The following is a 26521-nucleotide window of genomic DNA, read 5'->3' as shown; positions in this document are numbered from 1 at the left end:
CTCTCTTCTCGTCCATCTCTCCTCTCGACCCATCTCTCGTCCTCTCGTCCCTCTGTCCCTCTCCACCCCTCTCTTCTCGTCCATCTCTCCCTCTCGTCCCTCTGTCGACCCACTCCTCTCGTCCATCTCTCCCTCTCGTCCCTCTGTCCACCCTCTCTTCTCGTCCATCTCTCCTCTCGTCCATCTCTCCCTCTCGTCCCTCTGTCCACCCTCTCTTCTCGTCCATCCTCTCGTCCCTCTGTCTACCCATCTCTCTCCCTCTCGTCCCTCTGTCCACCCTCTCTTCTCTCTCCATCTCGACCCCTCCTCTCGTCCATCTCTCTCCCTCTCGTCCCTCTGTCCACCCACTCTTCTCGTCCATCTCTCCCTCTCGTCCCTCTGTCCATCTCTCCCTCTCGTCCATCTCTCCCTCTCGTCCCTCTGTCCACCCTCCTCTTCTCGTCCATCTCTCCCTCTCGTCCCCTCTGTCCACCCCCTCTCTTCCCTCTGTCGACCCATCTCTCCCTCCCTCGTCCATCTCTCTCCCTCTCGTCCCTCTGTCCACCCTCTCTTCTCGTCCATCTCTCCCTCTCGTCCATCTCTCCCTCTCCCTCTCGTCCATCATCTCTCCCTCTCGTCCCTCTGTCCACCCTCTCTTCTCGTCCATCTCTCCCTCTCGTCCATCTCTCCCTCTCTCGTCCCTCTGTCCACCCTCTCTTCTCGTCCATCTCTCCCTCTCGTCCATCTCTCCCTCTCGTCCCTCTGTCGACCCACTCCTCTCGACCCACTCCATCGTCCCTCTCTCCTCTCGTCCCTCTGTCCACCCTCCCTCTCTCTCGTCCATCTCTCCTCTCGTCCCTCTGTCGACCCACTCCTCTCGTCCATCTCTCCCTCTCGTCCCTCTGTCTACCCACTCCTCTCGTCCATCTCTCTCCCTCTCGTCCCTCTGTCGACCCACTCCTCTCGTCCATCTCTCTCCCTCTCGTCCCTCTGTCGACCCACTCCTCTCGTCCATCTCTCCCTCTCGTCCCTCTGTCGACCCACTCCTCTCGTCCATCTCTCCCTCTCGTCCCTCTGTCGACCCACTCCTCTCGTCCCTCTGTCGACCCACTCCCCTCTCGTCCCTCTGTCGACCCACTCCTCTCGTCCATCTCTCTCCCTCTCGTCCCTCTGTCGACCCACTCCTCTCGTCCATCTCTCCCCTCGTCCATCCCTCTCTCGTCCATCTCTCCCTCTCGTCCCTCTCTCTCCTCTCGTCCATCTCTCTCCCTCTCGTCCCTCTGTCGACCCTCTCTTCTCGTCCCTCTCCCCCTCTCGTCCCTCTGTCGACCCACTCCTCTCGTCCCTCTGTCGACCCACTCCTCTCGTCCCTCTGTCGACCCTCTCCTCTCGTCCATCTCTCTCAGCTAAGGAGATCCAGCTGATGCACCGTGCTCCAGTAGTCGGCATCGTGGTGTTGGACGGCCACGGTTCCCCTCTGCCTGAGCCCCTGGAGGTGGCCCACGACCTGGCCCGCTCAGCTGACATGCAGGGCTGCCACCAGCTACTGGTCATATCCGAGGAACAGTTTAAGGTGAGAACACACACATCTTACCCACTCACACTCATCTGATGGGGAGACTTTATTTGGCCACAGGTTGATGAAGAAACTTGGAATGTTTTGTCTTTCAAGACTATAAAATGAATATGTAATGTTTGTCTGTTTCCAGGTGTTCACCCTGCCCAAGGTGAGCGCTAAGATGAAGTTAAAGCTCACCGCCATCGATGGTTCGCGAGTGCGCAGGGTGGGTGTGGCCTGGTTCGGCAGCAGCCGCTCGGAGGACTATGGTGAGAGTGGCCTCACCGTCCTGACCAATCAGGGAGACCTCCACGTGGTGTCGTTGCCGGGGGTGAAATTGCAGGTCCAGTACCCCTGTATCCGCAGAGAGGACGTCAGCGGCATCGCTTCCTGTGTCTTCACCAAACACGGACAGGGTAGGACGAGAGGGAGAGACCACCACACATTTGACCTCTCACAAGCATTTTCCATTTCATGTGTTCAGCTTCTTTCTCCTCTCCAGGTTTCTACCTGATCTCTCCGTCTGAGTTTGAGCGTTTCTCTCTGTCCGCTCGCTGTGTGGTGGAGCCCAGGTCTCTAGTGGAGGTGCCCTCCCAGACACCCGGCACCACCCTGCCTCGGGCACAGCCTGACGGCCCGTCTCTGGCGCACAGGTACACTCCCACTGCGTCTCTTTAGTGGTGCTCACTATCGTCTTTGGGAGCAGTGTTTTCTGACTTCTTGACTCAACTAATCTTTTCACGTTTTACTGAACTGTGTTTTTTCTGTCATTCCAGAAATTCCACGCGGGACACCGATGACGTGGGTAAGATGTAAAAAATATATAAAAACTTCAGTATAATGTTAGCTGTAGTTATGTCACTAGTACTACCTCGTGCATGTGTCTGTGCCTAACAGTAGGAAGGTTTCCGTTAGGCTGTCAGCCTGTCTGCTTGTTCTGTGTGTTGGATCAGCTTGCTGCATGTGTGTGTTTTAAGATGACATTTTGTACACACACACACACACACACTGGTTGTCGATCATGCTGCGTGTCTTGATGTGCTGACTGCGTCCTGCCGTGCGGTTTGTTTACAGAGAGCTCTGCTAGACGTGTGATGGAGCATGCTTTGCTGAATGACGAGAGTGAGTAGCCTGCAGAACATAACCGTAACCAACAGCAATGTTTTAGGATGTGATCGCTGCGGGGGATTGAACCAGCAACTTTCATGTTTGCTACTGCCATGATCTCACCAGCTGAGCCGCGTTGAAGTGTCTACTTTAACTGTCAGCTCTGTCTGTTACATAGCAACCCACAACCACCCTACTGCATGTTTCATCATAGCCAACTTAACTCATGGCAACTGTCAATCATCATAGTGTGTCTGTGGTCTGACCTGTTTGTTCCTTACAGCTGTGCTTCAGGAGATCCAGAAATCTCTAGAAGGATACCAGCCGTGAGTATTTGTCCCTAAAGACAAGTGTTCATGACAAACAGTTACATTTTCCGCAAAGTTTTAGAACACTACTCATTCCAGGGTTTTTCTTTATTTAGACTATTTTGTACATTGTAGAATAATAGTGAAGACATCAAAACTATGAAATAACACATATGGAATCATGTTTTAACCACAAAAGTGTTAAACAAATCAAAATATATTTGAGGTTCTTCAAGGTAGCCACCGTTTGCCTCTGACAGCTTTGTAGGTGTGTCCAAACTTTTGACTGGTACTATACATTTGAGTCATTTAGCAGATGCTCTTATCCAGAGCAATTTACTGGAGCAATTAGGATTTAAGTGCCTTTCTCAAGGGCAGACAGATTTTTCGCCAAGTCAGCTCAGAGATTCGAACCAGCGACCTTTAGGTTACTGGCCCAATGCTCTAAAGTACTAGGCTAGCTGCTCCTACCAATGTGTTTTGTTGGTACTCATTTTTGTTTGCTACAGGACGTTCCTGGAGAACAACGTGAAGAGTGCTCTCGCTGGAGGGAAGGTGCTGACCAATGGAGGTGAGTTTGATATGATCAGTAAAGAACCAGGTTCAAATATTATCATTTTTAGGCCCATGTTACAGACAGCTATGTCAGTCCTCCTAATGCGGGACTAGTCAAGGTCCTCCTAATGTGGGACTGGTCAAGGTCCTCCTAATGTGGGACTGGTCAAGGTCCTCCTAATGCGGGACTGGTCAAGGTCCTCCTAATGCGGGACTGGTCACGGTCCTCCTAATGCGGGACTGGTCACGGTCCTCCTAATGCGGGACTGGTCAAGGTCCTCCTAATGCGGGACTGGTCAAGGTCCTCCTAATGCGGGACTGGTCAAGGTCCTCCTAATGCGGGACTGGTCAAAGTCCTCCTAATGCGGGACTGGTCAAAGTCCTCCTAATGCGGGACTGGTCAAGGTCCTCTAATGCGGGACTGGTCAAGGTCCTCCTAATCGGGACTGGTTAAGGTCCTCCTAATGCGGGACTGGTCAAGGTCCTCCTAATGCGGGACTGGTCTAATGCGGGAAGGTCTAATGCGGGACTGGTCAAGGTCCTCCTAATGCGGGACTGGTCAAGGTCCTCCGGGACTGGTCACTGGTCAAGGTCCTCCTAATGTGGGACTGGTCAAGGTCCTCCTAATGTGGGACTGGTCAAGGTCCTCCTAATGCGGGACTGGTCATGTGGGACTGGGTGTGGGACTGGTCAAGGTCCTCCTAATGCGGGACTGGTCAAGGTCCTCCTAATGGGACTGGTCAAGGTCCTCCTAATGTGGGACTGGTCAAGGTCCTCCTAATGCGGGACTGGTCAAGGTCCTCCTAATGCGGGACTGGTCAAGGTCCTCCTAATGCGGGACTGGTCAAGGTCCTCCTAATGCGGGACTGGTCAAGGTCCTCCTAATGCGGGACTGGTCAAGGTCCTCCTAATGCGGGACTGGTCAAGGTCCTCCTAATGCGGGACTGGTCAAGGTCCTCCTAATGCGGGACTGGTCAAGGTCCTCCTAATGCGGGACTGGTCAAGGTCCTCCTAATGCGGGACTGGTCAAGGTCCTCCTAATGCGGGACTGGTCAAGGTCCTCCTAATGCGGGACTGGTCAAGGTCCTCCTAATGCGGGACTGGTCAAGGTCCTCCTAATGCGCGACTGGTCAAATGCGGGACTGGTCAAGGTCCTCCAGACTGGTCAATAATGCGGGACTGGTCAAGACTGGACTGGTCAAGGTCCTCTAATGCGCGACTGGTCAAGGTCCTCCTAATGCGGGACTGGTCAAGGTCCTCCTAATGCGGGACTGGTCAAGGTCCTCCTTGCGGGACTGGTCAAGGTCCTCCTAATGCGGGACTGGTCAAGGTTTAATGCGGGAGTCCTAATGCGGGACTGGTCAAGGTCCTCCTAATGCGGGACTGGTCAAGGACTGGTCACGGTCCTCCTAATGCGGGACTGGTCAAGGTCCTCCTAATGCGGGACTGGTCAAGGTCCTCCTAATGCGGGACTGGTCAAGGTCCTCCTAATGCGGGACTGGTCAAGGTCCAGTGCATTACTTTAGTGAGCATTTTGAATTTATATTTTATAGTGACCTTACAGTGAACCTGGCCCCGCGGCCTCAGACCCACTAGGATGACGGTCCATTTAAATGAATGTAGCCAGCCTACAGTGGGAAGGAGTTTATGAAAACGTAATCTCTCATTGACAGACACTACCTAAACATAAAGAAGCATCTGACCAAATTACTCAAGCTTTTAGTTCTGGGTTAACCGAGATGAATGAAAACGTGACCAGACAGAGGTCACATGAAGCTGTAATACTTGTCCCAGTCTGCAGAAAGGAAGACCATCACACCTAGAACTATACCGAACAAAAATATCAACGCAACAGTTAAGGTTTTACTGAGTTACAGTTCATATAAGGAAATCCGTCAATTGAAATAAATTAAATTAGAACCTAATCTATGGATTTCACATGACTGGGCAGGGGCTCAGCTATAGGTGGACCTTGGTGGGCCCAGCTAATCAGAATGAGTTTTTCCCCACAAACGGGCTTTATTGCTTACAGAAATACTCCTCAGTTTCATCAGCTGTCTGGGTGGTTGGTCTCAGATGATCCCACAGGGTAGGAACCCAGATGTGGAGGTCCTGGGCTGGTGTGGTTCCACGTGGTCTGTGGTTATGAGGCCGGTTGAACGTACTGCTAAATTCTCTAAAGTGACATTGAGGCTGCTCAGGGTAGAGAAATGAACATTCAATTCTCTGGCAACAGTTCTGGTGGACATTCCTGCAGTCAGCAGGCCAGTTGCACGTTCCCTCAAGACATCTGTGGCATTGTGTTTGTGTGACAACTGCACATTTTAGCGTGGCTTTTTATTGTCCATCACAAGGTGCACCTGTGTAATGATCATGCTGTTTAATCAGCTTGTTGATATGCCACACTTGTCAGGTGGATGGATTATCCTGGCAAAGGAGAAATGCTGACTAACAGGGATGTAAACAAATTTGTGCACAGAATTTTAATGACAGGCTTATTTTGCATATGGAACAATTCTGGGATTTTTTTATTTCAGCTTGTGAAACATGGGACCAACACTTTATAAATTGCGTTTATATTTCAGTATATTTCCAAATACCTTAAGTGCATGGGAGTCGATGTATTTTAGTTTTTTCAAATATTTATGTATTTCCAAAGGCACAGAAATATTCAGCCACTGAATGCCTACTTTGAATGTAACAGATATTTGTACCCTGGTCTGAAATGGTGTGATGAGTATCACTATGACGACAGCATTGAGGCTGTTCATTTGTTTTGCTCATCTCTTGTTCTCTCTCTTTCAGACTGAGACAGTCCTTCCTGGTCATGAGACATCATGGAGTCTGCCTAGCAAACTACGCCAACACTAATACTGCCACTACTGACCCCTGAACCATGACCCCTAGCCCCCAGAGACTGAAACCTCACCCCCTAACCCAAAAAGACTGACTCACTGTCCGTGTCCCAAATTGCACTCTATTCCCCAAGTAGTGCACTGCTTTTTACCAAGCCCATATAGGGCGAGTGGTGTAGTGTATGAGGACTAGGGTGTGATTTGAGCCCATATAGAGAGAAGAGCGATGGAGAGGGGGTCCACCGGCTGTGCCTAGAGACCAACCACTGTACTGTAATACCCTCCTACACTTGGTACCTCTACACCTGCAACACAGTGGTCATGATATGGTCATTCCGCTGACGCGCTTGTCCAAAGCCAATCACAGTTCACACACCTTCACACACAAGCCATAATTGCATGTAACACACCCTACTCACTCACCCACCCACTCCCTCCTCACCCCGACCCCAGTCACGGCCTTCCGACCTTCAGCCTTTCACCATTTGAACCCAAGCTGACCTGTGGAACTCTGTTTCGTCCCAACCCTGCCTCGGCACATCCTCGCTTGCCTTCGTCTCCTAGAGAGACACGGTCCGAGACGGGGAGATATCAGGAGGAGGAATGGACTTGTTTTTATTCATATTTTAATTGTGATTTAATTTGACCTGTGATTTTAGTATTTTTGTTTTGATTTGACCTAAAATCTAGATGGGGGGGGGGGGACTGTACAAGAAAACAACAGGAATGTTTAAAAAGTGACCTGTTTGACATGGTAGTTTATTGCTAATGCTAACAAGACATTGTTTGGGGCGAGAGAGAGCAACACTGAGTGTCTGTGGAATCGGAACAGTTAATTTTGAACCAGACCTAATCCTAGAACACCAGCCTGGTAGCCATGTCCACAAAGCCTCTGAGTAGGAGTGATGATCTCGGATCGGTTTAGGTTTATAAGATTATATGGACAGATCCTAGATCAGCATTCCTTGTGTATACGGGCCCTGTTCCTGCTTTAGCCATCCTCAGAAACTGATCTGACTACCAGACTAGTCGTGTAAGACCACTGTGCCGTAAATGTCTCCCCAAGGGTTTTTTGCTAACTGGCCTCCCTCCTTGCCTCCCCTACCGTCCGCTCGTTAAGGTGTAATAACCAGTTCTAAGTTATAACCTGTCGTAGGTACTTGTCCACTACCGTGTAGCACACAATGTCTAGGGGAACAACTTTCTATGGGGGTTTTACATTTTTATCATGTTAAACGTCTTGTTTTGAACACCACATTGAATGATGTAATTTAGGAATGTAAGTTTAAGATATTGTAGTCAAATGTTTAATATATATATATATATATGTACTATATGATGATTCTAGGCCTGCAGTTGGACCTGTTTTGTTAATGGGGGTTGGCTGCTATAGTCGGATCTTTACAAGGAAATATTTTGGTACTGTTTCTCCGAAATGCTGGGTATTTTAGCATTTTTATGGTCTCTAGAATATATTTTTGTAGTGAATGGTTGAGTATGAGAACCCTAATTTTTGGATTGCTAACTTTCACACTACATAATGTCCTGCTGGAAAATGAATACAAGTTTGTTTGTTTTTTTCACAAGAGTTCATGTCTGTTCCTTTTTATGAAGTTGGACTTTATTGATTGCTTGATTGAACATTAGGATTGCTGATTCAAGCCTTGCTCTGACTCTCCCCTCAATCGGCACATTCACAACCAGGTACGATCATCTGATGGCCATGGCCTGAGGGTATACCCTGAGCGTGGTGAGTTTGGTGCTGGCCGGTGAAGTGGATAAAGTAGGGATCGGTTGTCATACAAGCACAGCCAAGAGTTTTACTGATCAACTATTGAGCAGCACTAATTGGCTGGTCCACCATCGCTTTGCTGAAACTTAGATGTTAAGGCTGCACTCAAAGATCAGACCGTTCACTCTCGAATGGTGGTGAAAGGGAGAATGTATTTATTGTTGGCTCAAACATGACAGAAAGCACCTTGGCCCCTATGAACTATAACGCTCTGCCAGAATGTGCTGTTTAGAGCACATTTGTTTACCCATGTAGCCAGTGAAATGTCCTTTCATATTGTTTTAACCCTTACCTGGTCCATAAGTAAAACATTTTCACTGGTGTGTTTTGTAGATGTATTATAATGCTCTTCAACTGAAAAACAAGTTAAATGAATTTAGTGTGAAGAGGGGGAGGAAAAGGAAGCAAGAAATAGAGCTTAGCCTGTGCATTCCAGAGCACAGATGATATCTCTTTCCAAGAGAAGGCACTGCTCTTTCATTCTATCTGTCTCTCCCTGGTCTCATCACCACACCTGCTCTCACTCCACCGATCCATCTACAGCTAGGATTACTTCAAGCTGAGATCAAACATTTAGAACCACGTAGGGTGTTTATTTTTTTTGCAATGTTCTAAATGATTAAATTGTTTAACATCAACCGAATAACAAAAACCTGAAATTATTCAAGTCTTTGGTAGTTAATCGTAGCAAGTCTTATGTTGTGTGGTAATACACTTCACTACACAGTACAGGAACTATGATGGCACTTGTGATCCTGTAGCTAATGGGTTCAGTAGCTAAACTTGATCTAACCTATGGCCTGTGTCAAGTGGTGATCAGGGTGGAAAACGTCAAGCTTTGTCCTAATATTGACTGACTCTTTGAGAAGCTCGTTACATGACCTGGTGCACTTGTCTAAGTTATCTAAACATTTTACGTAGTAAAGCCATTTTGTGGGTTAACTCGTTCAGGTTGGCTGGGCCTGGCTCCCCACAGTTTGACAACCAGCGTCCCTGACCCAGCAAGGGTCTGAAATCCAAGATGGCTGACAAATCCGTGACAATAGAAACCCATTAAAGCAGAGAGAAAGGGAAACGAAAAGCCAGTGGAGCAGAGGAAGGAGCCCTGATTCTGAAACGTGACAAAGACAACGATGCTTCTTCCTCAGTGGAGACGCAGGGGGATGAGGCTACCTCAGCTTCATCCAAAGGCCCATCACGGACGATGATGCTGAAAGCAAAAAGACCTCGAAGCCCATCTGGCAAAGGAGAACAGAGGAGAGCAGGAACAAGCGAAAGGTAAGATAGAGAATGAAACATTGTCCTGAACAGGAAAAACATTCGAGTCAAGATGGCGTCTGTTTGGTACAGGACCAGTAAGCTGCTGGCAAAGCCTAGAGAGGAAGCAGCTACAGTCGGGTCTACAGATGCAGTCTCAGCCAAACCCACGGACCGTCTCATCGCTTGCAGGAAAGGCATGATGACTACAACATGTCTTGGGCTGGATCAAGGGGAAGATGCCCAAAGGGTTCAACCTGAGGAGTAAACTGAGCAGTGACCCTAGGCCATTGGCGTCTCCCACTGGCTCACTCTCCAAGCCATCAAGCAGAGGGAGGGAGCCATCTGCTCAAACACAGGATGACCATGTGTGTGGCTAGTAATAGCGACCTGGCCAGCAAGAAGAGCAGAGTCTCTGGATCCCCAATCCACCTTCCCTCCAGCCACCATCGTGCTCCCCAGAATAAACAAGCTGGGCATGGGCAAGGCCAATGGAATCCTGCCAACACAACCAGCCCAGCCAGTACAGCCTGCTGGAACCAGACCTCACCCTCCAAGTGTTAAAGGTTACAGATGATTCATGAATTTGATTGTTTAATGTTTATGATAATGGCTCACAGGAAACCTCACAGCCTGGTTATGTATACGGCTTACTCAGTTATCAAGAGAAAGCCATTATCACAATACAAAACCCCACCACCGTCCCAACCTGCCCTACCCTCAGGATACCCTCCTGCCCTAACAGATAGTGGAGAAGCTGACCAAGTGGACAGTGTATGAGGATGGGGACCAGGCCAGGATGGGAGAGGACCCTGGGAGTCTGAGGTAACCTGCTCAGGACATGCTAGAGAGCCACATAAACAAAACAAAGGGGTTAGAAACAACTGCCACCCATTGATTAACACCCAATATATACAAACAATTGCTTGCTTACCCTGACAAAGACACTTGTTAAATGATGGGAGAAATTCATAATTTGAAAAGCCTTTATTTTCTTAGCATTTCCATAACCGGAGGAGCAAACCGTTGAAGTCCCTGTAACTCCTAATGTTACGAGCCTACCGGACGAGCAAAATGACTTCTATGCTTGCTACGAGGCAAGCAACACTGAAGCATGCATGAGTGCATCGGCTGTTCTAGACGACCGTGTGACCACGCTCTCTGTAGCCGACGTGAGTAAGACCTTTAAACAGGTCAACATTCACAAGACTGCAGGGCCAGACATATTACCAGGATGTGAACTCTGAGCATGCGCTGACCAACTGGCAAGTGTCTTCACTGACATTTTCGTCCCTGACCGAGTCTGTAATACCAACTTGTTTCAAGCAGACCACCATAGTCCCTGTGCCAAAGAACACTAAGGTAGCCTGCCTAAATGACTACAGTCTGTCTGTAGTCATGAAGTGCTTTGAAAGGCTGGTCATGGCTCAAATCAACACCATTATCCCAGAAACCCTAGACCCACTCTAATTTGCTTACCACCCAAACAGATCCACAGATTATGCAATCTCTATTGCACTCCACACTGCCCTTTCCCACCTGGACAAAAGGAACACCTATGTGAGAAATGCTATTCATTGACTACAACTCAGCGTTCAACACCATAGTGCCCTCAAAGCTCATCACTAAGCTAAGGACCCTGGGACTTGACAGGAACAAATGGGGATCCATAATAAACCCCAGGAAGAGTAGCTGCTGCCTTGACAGGAACTAATGGGGATCCATAATAAAACCCAGGAAGAAATACATTTCAGTTAGTGCTAAATACGGCTGCTAGAATCCTGACTAGAACCAAAAAATTTGATCATATTACTCCAGTGCTAGCCTCTCTACACTGGCTTCCTGTCAAAGCAAGGGCTGATTTTAAGGTTTTACTGCTAACCTACAAAGCATTACATGGGGGGCTTGCTCCTACCTATCTCTCTGATTTGGTCCTGCCGTACATACCTACACGTACGCTACGGTCACAAGACGCAGGCCTCCTAATTGTCCCTAGAATTTCTAAGCAAACAGCTGGAGGCAGGGCTTTCTCCTATAGAGCTCCATTTTTATGGAACGGTCTGCCTACCCATGTCAGAGAAGCAAACTCGGTCTCAACCTTTAAGTCTTTACTGAAGACTCATCTCTTCAGTGGGTCATATGATTGAGTGTAGTCTGGCCCAGGAGTGGAAAGGTGAACAGAAAGGCTCTGGATCAACGAACCGCCCTTGCTGTCTCTGCCTGGCCGGTTCCCCTCTTTCCACTGGGATTCTCTGCCTCTAACCCTATTACAGGGGCTGAGTCACTGGCTTACTGGGGCTCTCTCATGCCGTCCCTGCAGGGGGTGCGTCACCTGAGTGGGTTGATTCACTGTTGTGGTCATCCTGTCTGGGTTGGCGCCCCCCCCCCCTCCACTTGGGCTGTGCTGTGGCGGAGATCTTTGTGGGCTATACTCAGCCTTGTCTCAGGATGGTAGTTGGTGGTTGAAGATATCCCTCTAGTGGTGTGGGGGCTGTGCTTTGGCAAAGTGGGTGGGGTTATATCCTTCCTGTTTGGCCCTGTCCGGGCGTGTCCTCGGATGGGGCCACAGTGTCTCCTGTCCCCTCCTGTCTCAGCCTCCAGTATTTATGCTGCAGTAGTTTGTGTCGGGGGGCTAGGGTCAGTTTGTTATATCTGGAGTGCTTCTCCTGTCCTATTCGGTGTCCTGTGTGAATCTAAGTGTGCGTTCTCTAATTCTCTCCTTTCTTTCTCTCTCTCGGAGGACCTGAGCCCTAGGACCATGCCCCAGGACTACCTGACATGACGACTCCTTGCTGTCCCCAGTCCACCTGGCCATGCTGCTGCTCCAGTTTCAACTGACCTAAGCCCTAGGACCATGCCCCAGGACTACCTGACATGATGACTCCTTGCTGTCCCCAGTCCACCTGGCCATGCTGCTGCTCCAGTTTCAACTGTTCTGCCTTACTATTATTCGACCATGCTGGTCATTTATGAACATTTGAACATCTTGGCCATGTTATGTTATAATCTCCACCCGGCACAGCCAGAAGAGGACGAGCCACCCCACATATGCTCTCTCTAATTCTCTCTTTCTTTCTCTCTCTCGGAGGACCTGAGCCCTAGGACCGTGCCCCAGGACTACCTGACATGATGACTCCTTGCTGTCCCCGGTCCACCTGACTGTGCTACTGCTCCAGTTTCAACTGTTCTGCCTTGTTATTATTCGACCATGCTGGTCATTTATCAACATTTGAACATCTTGGCCATGTTCTGTTATAATCTCCACCCGGCACAGCCAGAAGAGGACTGGCCACCCCACATAGCCTGGTTCCTCTCTAGGTTTTTCCTAGGTTTTGGCCTTTCTAGGGAGTTTTTCCTAGCCACCGTGCTTCTACACCTGCATTGCTTGCTGTTTGGGGTTTTAGGCTGGGTTTCTGTACAGCACTTTGAGATATCAGCTGATGTACGAAGGGCTATATAAATAAATGTGATTTGATTTGAAGAGTAGCTGCTGCCTTGACAGGAACTAATGGGGATCCATAATAAACCCCAGGAAGAGTAGCTGCTGCCTTGACAGGAACTAATGGGGATCCCTAATAAACCCCAGGAAGAGTAGCACTGCCTTGACAGGAACTAACGGGGATCCATAATAAACCCCAGGAAGAGTAGCACTGCCTTGACAGCAACTAATGGGGATCCATAATAAACCCCAGCTAGAGTAGCTGCTGCCTTGACAGCAACTAATGGGGATCCATAATAAACCCCAGGAAGAGTAGCTGCTGCCTTGACAGCGACTAATGGGGATCCATAATAAACCCCAGGAAGAGTAGCACTGCCTTGACAGCGACTAATGGGGATCCATAATAAACCCCAGGAAGAGTAGCTGCTGCCTTGACAGCAACTAATGGGGATCCATAATAAACCCCAGGAAGAGTAGCACTGCCTTGACAGCAACTAATGGGGATCCATAATAAACCCCAGGAAGAGTAGCACTGCCTTGACAGCAACTAATGGGGATCCCTAATAAACCCCAGGAAGAGTAGCTGCTGCCTTGACAGGAACTAATGGGGATCTGTAACGGCGTTCTTCGTTTGTCGAAAGAGAGTCGGACCGAAATGCAGCGTGGTTGTTACTCATGATCTTTAATGAAGGAAAACGGAACGATACATGAAATAACTATACAAAATACAAAAACAACAAACGGAACGTGAAACCTAATTACAGCCTATCTGGTGAAACTACACAGAGACAGGAACAATCACCCACGAAATACACAGTGAAACCCAGGCTACCTAAATACGTTTCCCCATCAGAGACAACAAGAATCACCTGACTCTGATTGAGAACCGCCTCAGGCAGCCAAGCCTATACTAGACACACCCCTAATCAACCACAATCCCAATGCCTACAAAAACCCCAATAAGACAATACAATAACCCCATGTCACACCCTGGCCTGAACAAATAATTAAAGAAAACACAAAATACTAAGACCAAGGCGTGACAGAACCCCTCCCCCCTAAGGTGCGGACTCCCGGACGCACCTCAAAACCATAGGGAGGGTCCGGGTGGGCGTCTGACCATGGTGGCGGTTCCGGCTCGGGACGTGGACCCCACTCCATTAATGTCCTAGTTCCTCCCCTTCGCGTCCTGGGATAATCCACCCTCGTCGCCGACCATGGCCTAATAGTCCTCACCCAGAACCCCACTGAACTGAGGAGCAGCTCGTGACTGAGGGGCAGCTCGGGACTGAGGGACAGCTCGGGACTGAGGGACAGCTCGGGACTGAGGGGCAGCTCGGGACTGAGGCAGCTCGGGACTGAGGGGAAGCTCTGGACTGAGGGGCAGCTCGGAACTGAGGGGCAGCCCGGAACTGAGGGGCAGCCCAGGACTGAGGGGCAGCCCAGTACTGAGAGGAAGCCCAGTACTGAGAGGAAGCCCAGTACTGAGATGAAGCTCAGGTAGGTAGTAGGCTCCGGTAGATCCTGGCTGGCTGGCGGATCTGGAAGATTCAGGTTGACTAGCAGATCTGGAAGATTCTGGTTGACTAGCAGATCTGGAAGATTTTGGTTAACTGGCAGATCTGGAAGAGACTGGTTGACTGGCAGATCTGGAAGAATCTGGTTGACTGGCAGATCTAGAAGATCATGGCTGACTGGCGGATCTAGCTGCTCTATGCAGACTGACAGCTCTGGCTGCTTCATACAGACTGACAGCTCTGGCTTCTTTATGCAGACTGACAGCTCTGGCTGCTTCATACAGACTGACAGCTCTGACTGCTCCATGCAGGCTGACAGCACCCTGCAGACTGGCAGCTCCTTGCAGACTGACAGCTCCTTGCAGACTGACAGCTCCTTGCAGAATGGCAGCTCTTTGCAGACTGACAGCTCTGGCTGCTTCATTTACATTTACATTACATTCAAGTCATTTAGCAGACGCTCTTATCCAGAGCGACTTACAAATTGGTGCATTCACCTTATGACATCCAGTAGAACAGTCACTTTACAATAGTGCATTTAAATCTTAAAGGGGGGGGGGTGAGAAGGATTACTTATCCTATCCTAGGTATTCCTTAAAGAGGTGGGGTTTCATGTGTCTCCGGAAGGTGGTGATTGACTCCGCTGTCCTGGCGTCGTGAGGGAGTTTGTTCCACCATTGGGGGGCCAGAACAGCGAACAGTTTTGACTGGGCTGAGCGGGAACTGTACTTCCTCAGTGGTAGGGAGGCGAGCAGGCCAGAGGTGGATGAACGCAGTGCCCTTGTTTGGGTGTAGGGCCTGATCAGAGCCTGGAGATACTGAGGTGCCGTTCCCCTTCATGCAGACTGACAGCTCTGACTGCTCCATGCAGGCTGACAGCACCCTGCAGACTGGCAGCTCCTTGCAGACTGACAGCTCCTTGCAGACTGGCAGCTCTTTGCAGACTGACATCTCTGGCTGCTTCATGCAGACTGACAGCACCTTGCAGACTGACAGCTCAGGCTGCTCCGAACAGGCAGGAGGCTCCGGCAGCGCTGTAGAGGAGGAAGGCTCTGATAGCGCTGAACAGGCGGGAGACTCCGACAGCGCAGGAGGGAAGGAAGGCTCTGGCTGTGCTGAACAGGCGAGGCGCACAGAAGGCCTAGGGTGTGGTGCTGGAACTGGTGCTACAGGATCGAGGACACGCACAGGAAGCCTGGTGCGGGGAGCTGCTACCGGAGGACTGGTGTGTGGAGGTGGCTCTGGATAGACCGGACCGTGCAGGCGCACTGGAGCTCTTGAGCACCGAGCCTGCCCAACCTTACCTGGCTCGATGCCCACTGTAGCCCGGCCAATACGAAGAACTGGAATGAACCACACCGGGCTATGCACCCGCACTGGAAACACTGTGAGCTCCATAGCATAACACGGTGTCTGCCCGGTCTCTCTAGCCCACCGGTAAGCACAGGGAGTTTGCGCAGGTCTCCTACCTGGCATAGCCATACTCCCTTTAAGCCCCCCCCCCCAATATTTTTTTTGGCCTGCTTTTCGGGCTTCCATCCGCGTCGCCGTGCTGCCTCCTCATACCAGCGCCTTTCCGCTTTAGCAGCCTCTAGTTCTTCCTTGGGACGGCGATATTCTCCAGGCTGAGCCCAGGGTCCTTTTCCGTCTAATATCTCCTCCCAAGTCCAGAAGTCATTATATCGCTGCTCCTCACAATTAACAGGGAGAGTAGGCTCAGGTCTGACTCCTGACTCAGCCACTCTCTCTCTGAGCCCTCCCCCAATAAATATTTGGGGGTGACTTTCGGTTTTCGCTCTGCGCCGCTGTGTCTTTCTTTTTGACTCCATTCGCCTATAGCCCTCTTCGCACTGCTCCAGCGAATCCCAGGCGGGCTCCGGCATTCTCTCTGGGTCGGGCAGCCCACCTGTCTATTTCTTCCCACGTAGTATACTCCAAGCCTCTGCTATCCATAACGTCCTCCCTTCGCTGTTCCAGCTGCCTGTTACCACGCCACTCGGTCCGTGTGTGGTGGGTGATTCTGTCTTCGTTTGTCGAAAGAGAGTCGGACCGAAATGCAGCGTGGTTGTTACTCATGATCTTTAATGAAGGAAAACGGAACGATACATGAAATAACTATACAAAATACAAAAACAACAAACGGAACGTGAAACCTAATTACAGCCTATCTGGTGAAACTACACAGAGACAGGAACAATCACCCACGAAATCCAAAGTGAAACCCAGGCTACCTAAATACGGTTCCCCATCAGAGACAACAAGAATCACCTGACTCTGATTAAGAACCGCCTCAGGCAGCCAAGCCTATACTAGACACACCCCTAATCAACCACAAAAAAACCAATAAGACAATACAATAACCCCATATTTACATTCACATTAAAGTCATTTAGCAGACGCTCTTATCCAGAGCGACTTACAAATTGGTGCATTCACCTTATGACATCCAGTGGAACAGCCACTTTACAATAGTGCATCTAAATCTTTTAGGGGGGTGAGAAGGATTACTTATCCTATCCTAGGTAATATCACACCCTGGCCTGAACAAATAATTTCAAAAAACACAAAATACTAAGACCAAGGCTTGACAGGATCCCTAATAAATACATATACAAAAGAGTGACACCTAGAATGACCCCACTGTAACACAATGATTACTATTACTATGTCACCAACCTGAGTAACGGCAGAGTAACAAGCAGGAACTAGTGCCAAGGAAACCTTCCTGTTGCTAATGGAAGTCTGTGGGTGTGTCTGTATTGATGCAGTCATGTCCATGTCATCGCTGATGCGGCCTTCAGCCAATCTCAGAGCTCACCGCAAGAACAGTTGATCGTCATGAAGTACGTCAGAGGCACCAGTTTCTTTTTTCTCTCTTTAGAGTACGGTACTGGTCTGTCCTCTGGTCTACAGTACTAGTCTGTCCTCTAGTCTACAGTCTGTTGCGTCTTTCTATAGCGGCCAGAGTGGATCAGGTAAGACTGAGGCCACCAAGAGGATAGTCCACGTCTCGGCTCTATGTACCAGGGCAGGAACGACAACCTCAGACAGCCCATGGAGGTGCTGCCGATCTTTCAGAGTTTAGGTAATGCCAAGACCATCCTCAACAACAACTCTATAGTCGCTTTGGCAAATACCTTGTTCAGAGTGGTGTGCTCACAGGATGTGTTGTTCAGAGTGATATGTTATGTATGCTCACAGGGGATGTGTTGTCAAGTGTTTCTTCACAGAGATTTCCACATGCGCAAAAGGGATCTATCATAGCAGCCAAACAAATTAAATCGACATCCCTTGACTCAAAACCAGATCTTGTGCCTTGTAATTAAAGCAGATGATCTTTTCTCATGCAACATATTTCTATTACTTTACTACATCAAAGTAGCTCCACAAAGATAATTAGTTTGATGCAAACCCTAATTTGGCTTTGTATGACGTATAAATTAATTCGAAATCGCATTACACTTTTCAGGCGTTAAGGGCAGTTTCTCTAAATGTATTACCTGGACGGAAAAAATCCCATAAGTATTTAGACAGTCATATCATGCTTCAACCTTACAGTGGGGCAAAAGAGTATTTAGTCAGTCACCAATTGTGCAAGTTCTCCCACTTAAAAATAAGAGAGAGGCCTGTAATTTTCATTATAGGTGCACTTCAACTATGACAGACAAAATGAGAAAAAAAATCCAGAAAATCACATTGTAGGATTTTTTATGAATTTATTTGCAAATTATGGTGGAAAATAAGTACTTGGTCAATAACAAAAGTTTATCTCAGTACTTTGTTATATACCCTTTGTTGGCAATGACAGGGGTCAAACGTTTTCTGTAAGTCTTCACAAGGTTTTCACACACTGTTGCTGTTATTTTGGCCCATTCCTCCATGCAGATCTCCCCTAGAGCAGTGATGTTTTGTTATTTATCTTTATTTTCTTCACCCTACTGATTAAATTAACCGATCTCACCTCTCCTTCGATACTATGTTCGGAGGTGGTATCCACCCGCCAAGTCTTCCTGTTGGATCCTGAGGTAGGTCTGGGTCTGCTCCTCCTCAGGAGTGCAGCTTCCCTGTGGTCTCAATTTGGAGCCCCCTGTGCACAGTTTTACCCAGGTCGTCAGGAACGGGTGGAGTTACACCTCCTGGCAAGCTCGCCAAAAATGTGGTGGAAATTCTACCCTTAATCAATAATGAGGAGGTAAAATGATCAAGGTAGTAGTTTTATTAAAATACTTATGAGGCTTGTTATAACAAGGAGGCTGGTCGCCCCTCCCCCGCGGGTGGTTGGAGTGAGAGCCCCCTGAGTGGAGTTAGCTTCTAGGTTATATACTATCTCAGGATAGGTGCAACATCAGATATGATGTGCAATGGTTCCAAACACTAACCCCACACATCCTGTGCCAGACCTGGGACCCAAAATACAAATAACTTGTTTTGTTCAGTACTAAGAATTTAGAGCATTTGTTGTTACTTTGTTCTGCCCTAGTTCAAGGTGGAAACTGTCTCCCCCTAGGAGGAGGTGACTGACACACAGACACTGTGGAGACAAGTGATTGGTTCCCCATTACTCATGCCATCCCTTCACATGGTATGTAAATAAAGACACACAGTTCACATATGGAAACAATGTTTCCTTCTGATCTCCTTTGCCATACTCCTTGCTGATATTCTGCATAGCAACAGGGACATGTAATAGATAAGACTGACTTCTCCCCACTCTGGACCCAAGGTGAAGGAGGTCCATATGAGGGAGGAAGTGCACCTGCCAACACCAGAGTCAGAAAGGAGACATGTCAAGACCCGGTTACAAACTCGGTTCTCCGGTGTGAGAAACAGTCACTTAGCAAACTGACAGTAACTTTATGATCAAACTTTATCAATGTAGAAGCAACAGTTATTTTTCATACCTGGACAGCTGGATAGAACATCAGAGGGTTCATCTGGAACATTAGAGGGTTCATCTGGAACATTAGAGGGTTCATCTGGAACATCAGAGGGTTCATCTGGAACATTAGAGGGTTCATCTGGAACATTAGAGGGTTCATCTGGAACATCAGAGGGTTCATCTGGAACATTAGAGGGTTCATCTGGAACATCAGAGGGTTCATCTGGAACATTAGAGGGTTCATCTGGAACATTAGAGGGTTCATCTGGAACATCAGAGGGTTCATCTGGAACATCAGAGGGTTCATCAGGAACATTAGAGGGTTCATCTGGAACATTAGAGGGTTCATCTGGAACATTAGAGGGTTCATCTGGAACATTAGAGGGTTCATCTGGAACATCAGAGGGTTCATCTGGAACATCAGAGGGTTCATCAGGAACATTAGAGGGTTCATCTGGAACATTAGAGGGTTCATCTGGAACATCAGAGGGTTCATCTGGAACATTAGAGGGTTCATCTGGAACATTAGAGGGTTCATCTGGAACATTAGAGGGTTCATCTGGAACATCAGAGGGTTCATCTGGAACATTAGAGGGTTCATCTGGAACATTAGAGGGTTCATCTGGAACATTAGAGGGTTCATCTGGAACATCAGAGGGTTCATCTGGAACATCAGAGGGTTCATCTGGAACATCAGAGGGTTCATCTGCAGACACAACTTGGCTTCACTCAGTTCTGGGCTGCTCTGATGATCACCAGGAACACTAAATGTAGATCACAGTGAAGGGTAAGACCAGCACGTGTACACACACACACATACACACCCGTACACACACATACAGGAAATAACCGGCTGATTTATAACTAAGTCAATGACCGTGTTACTTGGCCACCATATTAAGTTTATTAAATACAGACTTTATACATAGGACTATACGTTATTTCCTCAATCCATTATGTTGCACAACACCAGTAGGTAAGAAACCCCATCACAGGTGTAATGGAGGAATGTGTACCCCTCCCCTCTCTCTCCCACCCTGATGTCGTTTCATCATGACCTTCCATATTCTACCTGAATGCGTATTGTAATGTATCTTGATACTGTTGTGGTACCATAATATATAATAATATATATAATATCTCACGTAACCTACTGCTGTAGTTTTATCCTATGGACCAGCGAGGAAGCGTGACTTTTCTAAGTTCAACAATGCTATGTTGTATGAACGTGGCTTTGGTATTACCTGTTGGTGTTCATCACTCATGTTTATGTTCACCTCAGTCATGGCTGAATCAATAAAGCCTGGTTCATTTTCATCCCAAAGAGACTTTTTGAATTCTGAGGAATTTAGTTGATTGTGTGAGAACTTCAGGATTAGAATGAGTTCAAGTCTTTGTGTTGACAGAGTAAGTGTTTGTGGTTTTGAAATTCATACCTTTGTGTTTGGGGAGAGCCGGGGTGTCCCTAACGTTGATCCGTGGGTTACGTACAGTCACTTCCTGTTTATAGAGAATCCTGTGAATTCAATTGGAGTGTTCTATTTTCTATGGTTATTAAACTAGCATGTTATGAGGTTGGGGGTGATTTTATTAATGTATAATTACATTTAGATTAGGGTGAATCCCTACTGTTTCAGAGAATATTTATTGACTAAGTGGTCCCTTCAGTAACTTACCTGGCAAGAACGGGTGACTGTTTATGAATGTAGTTGTTTGAAATGTGTGTTTTTGATCCTACAATTGATCTTTGAGAAGAAAGGCTTCAGGAGGGAATTGAAGTGAATGTGTAACCAGGCCTGCTGTTCCCTCTCTGCGTCACTGCCAGGTACATTCTAAAAAATGATAGGTTACAAACAAACCAATTTGGGTTATTTGATAACCCAGTGTTGGGTAAACATTAGATAGAACACACACTGTTTTTTTGTCTGGGTTGCAGGAATAATTCCACACGTTGGGTTGTTGGAATCGGTTCTGGGGTTTATTCCCTTTCACGCGGGGTTGACTTATCCTGTTCCGCATGTTACGTTTGTACACTTCTTTTTCAAGTATGTACACTGCAAATTAAAATGTTCCTTTAATATTTTTGCACATTACATATTCTTAAACTAAATGAATGATGTTATTATTTACATGTTGTAACAGTGGCATCTACCCCAAAATTACAATATGCTCTAAAGCTCATAAAGCTCATACACTAGTGTAAATCTCATTAAAGTCACAAACATGATAACAACAGAACAGATTAACCGGAATTATATTTGCTATCACGGGTGGCCAAAAATAATGTCCTAAAAGCCACACTCCTTCTAAACTACGGCTCCAGCCTTCTAATCTGACCCACTGGGTCATATCTCAATAACCCATCATCAACAACCCAACCCGGTTATCTTTAAAGAAAACAACCCTAACTAAGTAACACAATGCCTGCAACATTTTTTTTATAGTGTAATGTGATGTAAACAGGTCGTGGTCACTGAAATATTTCAGTTACTTCCTGTCCTTGTCCAATTTACCTACACTTACCACCTTCTATATTCTTTCCATACCCATTCTCTCTCTGTTTCGTGTTCCTCATACACACACACGCATGCACGCACGCACGCACACCCTTCCTGTCTTGGACTTTAACCCATATTACTGAAGTAAGAGGCTGTGGCATCTCTCCTTCCGCTTGCCAGTTCTTATCCTCTCTGGACTAATACAGGATTATTAACAGGTAGGTTTTGCTTCTTTTATCAATAGACTTTTTAATTCTTGATAATACTGCATCTTCTTCAGGGCTGTATTGACATTTTGAGAGTTTGGGGGAAGAAGAGAGATAGAGGGAGAGGAGGGAGAGGGTGGAGGGAGAGGGTGAATGCGAGAAAGAGGGAGGAAGAGTGACAGGAAGTAAGAGAGAGGATACTATTGCCAATGTTTAGTTTTTGTTTGCTGTTGAGGTGGATGATGATGAAGGTGAAGGTGGTCTTCTCCCTTTATTTTTCTCCCTTTCTATTGTTGTTCATTTCATTTTTCTCTGTGTTCATCTATTAGAGCGGTTCAGTTTACTTTCTTTTCGCTTCCCCTTTGGGTGCTGGTTATTTAGTCTCATTGGGTGTTATTGTTTTATGGGACTTGGACTATGGACACTGTTGTCATGATGACAGGCCAGGGAGAAAGAATGAGAGGCTATCGTTCACCTGGTAGAGCTGTTGTGAGCACTTAGTACCATGTACCATGTACCATGTACCTTCAGAAAGTATTCGTACCCCTTGACTTATTTCACATTTTATTGTTACAGCCTGAATTCAAAATCGATTAAATACAGTGCCTTGCGAAAGTATTCGGCCCCCTTGAACTTTGCGACCTTTTGCCACATTTCAGGCTTCAAACATAAAGATATAAAACTGTATTTTTTTGTGAAGAATCAACAACAAGTGGGACACAATCATGAAGTGGAATGACATTTATTGGATATTTCAAACTTTTTTAACAAATCAAAAACTGAAAAATTGGGTGTGCAAAATTATTCAGCCCCCTTAAGTTAATACTTTGTAGCGCCACTTTTTGCTGCGATTACAGCTGTAAGTCGCTTGGGGTATGTCTCTATCAGTTTTGCACATCGAGAGACTGAAATTTTTTCCCATTCCTCCTTGCAAAACAGCTCGAGCTCAGTGAGGTTGGATGGAGAGCATTTGTGAACAGCAATTTTCAGTTCTTTCCACAGATTCTCGATTGGATTCAGGTCTGGACTTTGACTTGGCCATTCTAACACCTGGATATGTTTATTTTTGAAACATTCCATTGTAGATTTTGCTTTATGTTTTGGATCATTGTCTTGTTGGAAGACAAATCTCCGTCCCAGTCTCAGGTCTTTTGCAGACTCCATCAGGTTTTCTTCCAGAATGGTCCTGTATTTGGCTCCATCCATCTTCCCATCCATTTTAACCATCTTCCCTGTCCCTGCTGAAGAAAAGCTGTCCCAAACCATGATGCTGCCACCACCATGTTTGACAGTGGGGATGGTGTGTTCAGGGTGATGCGCTGTGTTGCTTTTACGCCAAACATAACGTTTTGCATTGTTGCCAAAAAGTTCCATTTTGGTTTCATCTGACCAGAGCACCTTCTTCCACATGTTTGGTGTGTCTCCCAGGTGGCTTGTGGCAAACTTTAAACAACACTTTTTATGGATATCTTTAAGAAATGGCTTTCTTCTTGCCACTCTTCCATAAAGGCCAGATTTGTGCAATATACGACTGATTGTTGTCCTATGGACAGAGTGGCCCACCTCAGCTGTAGATCTCTGCAGTTCATCCAGAGTGATCATGGGCCTCTTGGCTGCATCTCTGATCAGTCTTCTCCTTGTATGAGCTGAAAGTTTAGAGGGACGGCCAGGTCTTGGTAGATTTGCAGTGGTCTGATACTCCTTCCATTTCAATATTATCGCTTGCACAGTGCTCCTTGGGATGTTTAAAGCTTGGGAAATCTTTTTGTATCCAAATCCGGCTTTAAACTTCTTCACAACAGTATCTCGGACCTGCCTGGTGTGTTCCTTGTTCTTCATGATGCTCTCTTTTAACGGACCTCTGAGACTATCACAGTGCAGGTGCATTTATACGGAGACTTGATTACACACAGGTGGATTGTAATTTATCATCATTAGTCATTTAGGTCAACATTGGATCATTCAGAGATCCTCACTGAACTTCTGGAGAGTTTGCTGCACTGAAGGTAAAGGGGCTGAATAATTTTGCACACCCAATTTTTCAGTTTTTGATTTGTTAAAAAAGTTTGAAATATCCAATAAATGTCGTTCCATTTCATGATTGTGTCCCACTTGTTGTTGATTCTTCACAAAAAAATACAGTTTTATATCTTTGTTTGAAGCCTGAAATGTGGCAAAAGGTCACAAAGTTCAAGGGGGCCGAATACTTTCGCAAGGCACTGTATATGTTTTTTTCTCACCCATCTGCATACAATACCCCATAATGGCAAAGTGAAAACGTGTTTTTATACATTTTTGCCAGTGATTTTTCCAGCCGATTTAAGTCAAAACTGTAACTAGGCCACTCAGAAACATTCAACATCGTCTTGCTAAGCAACTGCAATGTATATTTGTCATTGAACGATTACCCTGCTCACACCCCAATGGACATTCATTTTGATCATTGTCACAGTTGTAAATATGTGTTATAATTATTATAATTCTGTATTTATTTGATTGTTTTATTCACACCTGTATTGTTGGTGCTATTTTACGGCATCTGTGACCCTGTGCATGTCACTAAATAAACATCCAATCTAACCTACCCATAACGATGACAAGCATACCCATAACGTGATGCAGCCACCACCATGCTTGAAAATATGAAGAGTGGTACTCAGTGATGTGTTGATTTGCCCCAGAACATAACACTTTGTATTCAGGACATAAAGGTCATTTCTTTCCCACATTTGTTTTGCAGTTTTACTTTCGTCTCTTATTGTAAACAGGATGCAGCTTTACTTTAGTGCCTTATTGTAAACAGGATGCAGTTTTACTTTAGTGCCTTATTGTAAACAGGATGCATGTTTTGGGGTATTTTTAGTCTGTACAGGCTTGATTCTTTTCACTATGTAATTTAGATTAGTATTGTGGAGTAAGTTCACTGTTGTTGATCCATCCTTAGTTTTCTCCTATCACAGCCATTAAACTCTGTAACTGTTTTAAAGTCATCGTTGGCCTCGTGGTGAAATCCCTGAGCGGTTTCCTTCCTTCCCGGCAACTGAGTTAGGAAGGACGCCTGTGTCTTTGTAGTGCCTGGGTGTATTGATACACCACCCAAAGTGTAATTAATAACCTCAATGTCAGCTTTTGTTTTTACCCATCTACCAATGGGTGGCCTTTGCGAGACTCTGAGGCATTGAGAAAACCACCCTGGTCTTTGTGGTTGAATCTGTGTTTGAAATTTACTCCTCAACTGAGGGACCTTACAGATAATTGTATGTGTGGGGTACAGAGATGAGGAAGTCTTTCAAAAATCCATGTTAAGCACATTTTTACTCCAGAACTTATTTAGGCTTGTATAGTTACTGTCATTTCAGCTTTTCATTTTCAACTTTGACATTATGGGGTATTGTATGGAAGACATTGACACAAAATCTCAATCTTTTTATTTTTAAATGTCAAGGCGTGGGAATACTTTCTGAAGGCACTGTGTATTACTTGATAAGTAATGTGGAATTCAAACTCTGTGGAATTGTCACGACTTCCCCTGAAGTCGATCCCTCTCCTTGTTCGGGCGGCTTTCGGCAGTCGACGTCACCAGTCTTCTAGCCATCGCCGCTCCACATTTCATTTTCCATTTGTTTTGTCTTGTTTTCCCTCATACCTGGTTCACATTCCCTCATCAGACTAAATGTATTTTACCCTCTGTTTCCCCCATGTCTGTGTGTGGAGTTGTTCTTTGTGTAGGGTGTTAGGCTACAGGCTGTCTTGCACTAGGTTTGTTTCAAACCTAGGTTTGTTTGTTTTGTTTATCCGGTTCATGTTACCGTGGTTGTGCTTTGTGCTGCCTCACCTGTGCCTTTGGGCCAGGGTGTATTTTACAGTTATCCTGTTATCACCCATCTCTGCTCTCCTGTGCCCGGCAATCAGTCACTTTCCCCGTTACAGGAATGGATGTATAGATATTGTCCCCATCATACCAAATGTGGTGGATTAATGAAAGGATTACGATACAGATACTCTAGTGGACTATCGCTTTTAATTGTAACAGATGTAGCTGACTCATGTTTAGTAAACTGACAGCACCCATTAACCACCCAGCAATCACATCAGCAAATCTCTTAATCAGGAGACTACATTGTCTTTGCGTGTGTGTGTGTGTGTGTGTGTGTGTGTGTGTGTGTGTGTGTGTGTGTGTGTGTGTGTGTGTGTGTGTGTGTGTGTGTGTGTGTGTGTGTGTGTGTGCGTGTGCGTGTGCGTGTGTGCACCCATGCACCTCGGCATAAAACTACATTTTGTTTGTGTGTTTCTTTGTTTGTGTACTGTGTAACCCACACACACCCATCAATACACCTCAGTAAATACATTGACAAGGGATCTACGTGCATCCTAACAGAAGAGTACAGGATGATACGTTCACCGGGATATGAGGGAACACCTTTAGCTGTATCGAGCTCAGGCTGTAAACCAGAAGATAAAGGATTGCATTCTGGACTCTAGTATCCGTGTGGCTTGTATTGTGGGCGGAGGGAAGGCAGCTGGGATATATAGCAGGCTGTGTTACTGAGAATAGGACTGGACTCTCTCTC

The 26521-nt window shown here is 46.7% G+C and overlaps 1 protein-coding gene and 1 long non-coding RNA gene across 13 annotated transcripts in view; both read left to right on the top strand.

The window, feature by feature from the left end:
• Positions 1–7950, top strand: part of LOC118377225 (LLGL scribble cell polarity complex component 2-like) — a 35968-nt gene extending 28018 nt beyond the window's left edge. For 3 of the 4 annotated variants that reach the window (XM_035764076.2, XM_052493112.1, XM_052493120.1), the window contains exons 20-27: positions 1386–1552; positions 1689–1953; positions 2040–2190; positions 2314–2342; positions 2612–2659; positions 2928–2970; positions 3462–3523; positions 6313–7950. In XM_035764076.2, coding sequence (XP_035619969.2) covers positions 1386–1552; positions 1689–1953; positions 2040–2190; positions 2314–2342; positions 2612–2659; positions 2928–2970; positions 3462–3523; positions 6313–6317 — 770 coding nt within the window. In that variant the 3' untranslated portion in view covers positions 6318–7950. The remainder of the gene's footprint in view (positions 1–1385; positions 1553–1688; positions 1954–2039; positions 2191–2313; positions 2343–2611; positions 2660–2927; positions 2971–3461; positions 3524–6312) is intronic. The other variant, XM_052493131.1, reaches the window with a different exon arrangement.
• LOC127915000 (uncharacterized) lies at positions 3638–6301 on the top strand. 9 transcript variants are annotated; one of them, XR_008089782.1, is made up of 3 exons: positions 3638–3834; positions 4279–4616; positions 4963–6301. It is a non-coding gene; the product is annotated as an uncharacterized LOC127915000 (long non-coding RNA). The 9 variants fall into 9 exon arrangements; XR_008089781.1 differs by having other exon boundaries at positions 4937–6301; XR_008089784.1 differs by having other exon boundaries at positions 3638–3912; positions 4937–6301.
• Positions 7951–26521: the final 18571 nt, after the last annotated feature.

The sequence above is a fragment of the Oncorhynchus keta genome, chromosome 3 (genome assembly GCF_023373465.1).
Source record: "Oncorhynchus keta strain PuntledgeMale-10-30-2019 chromosome 3, Oket_V2, whole genome shotgun sequence".
In the NCBI taxonomy this organism is placed as follows: Eukaryota; Metazoa; Chordata; class Actinopteri; order Salmoniformes; family Salmonidae; genus Oncorhynchus; species Oncorhynchus keta.
Note: the sequence above shows the minus strand (reverse complement) of the source record. Positions and strands in the feature narration are given on the sequence as shown.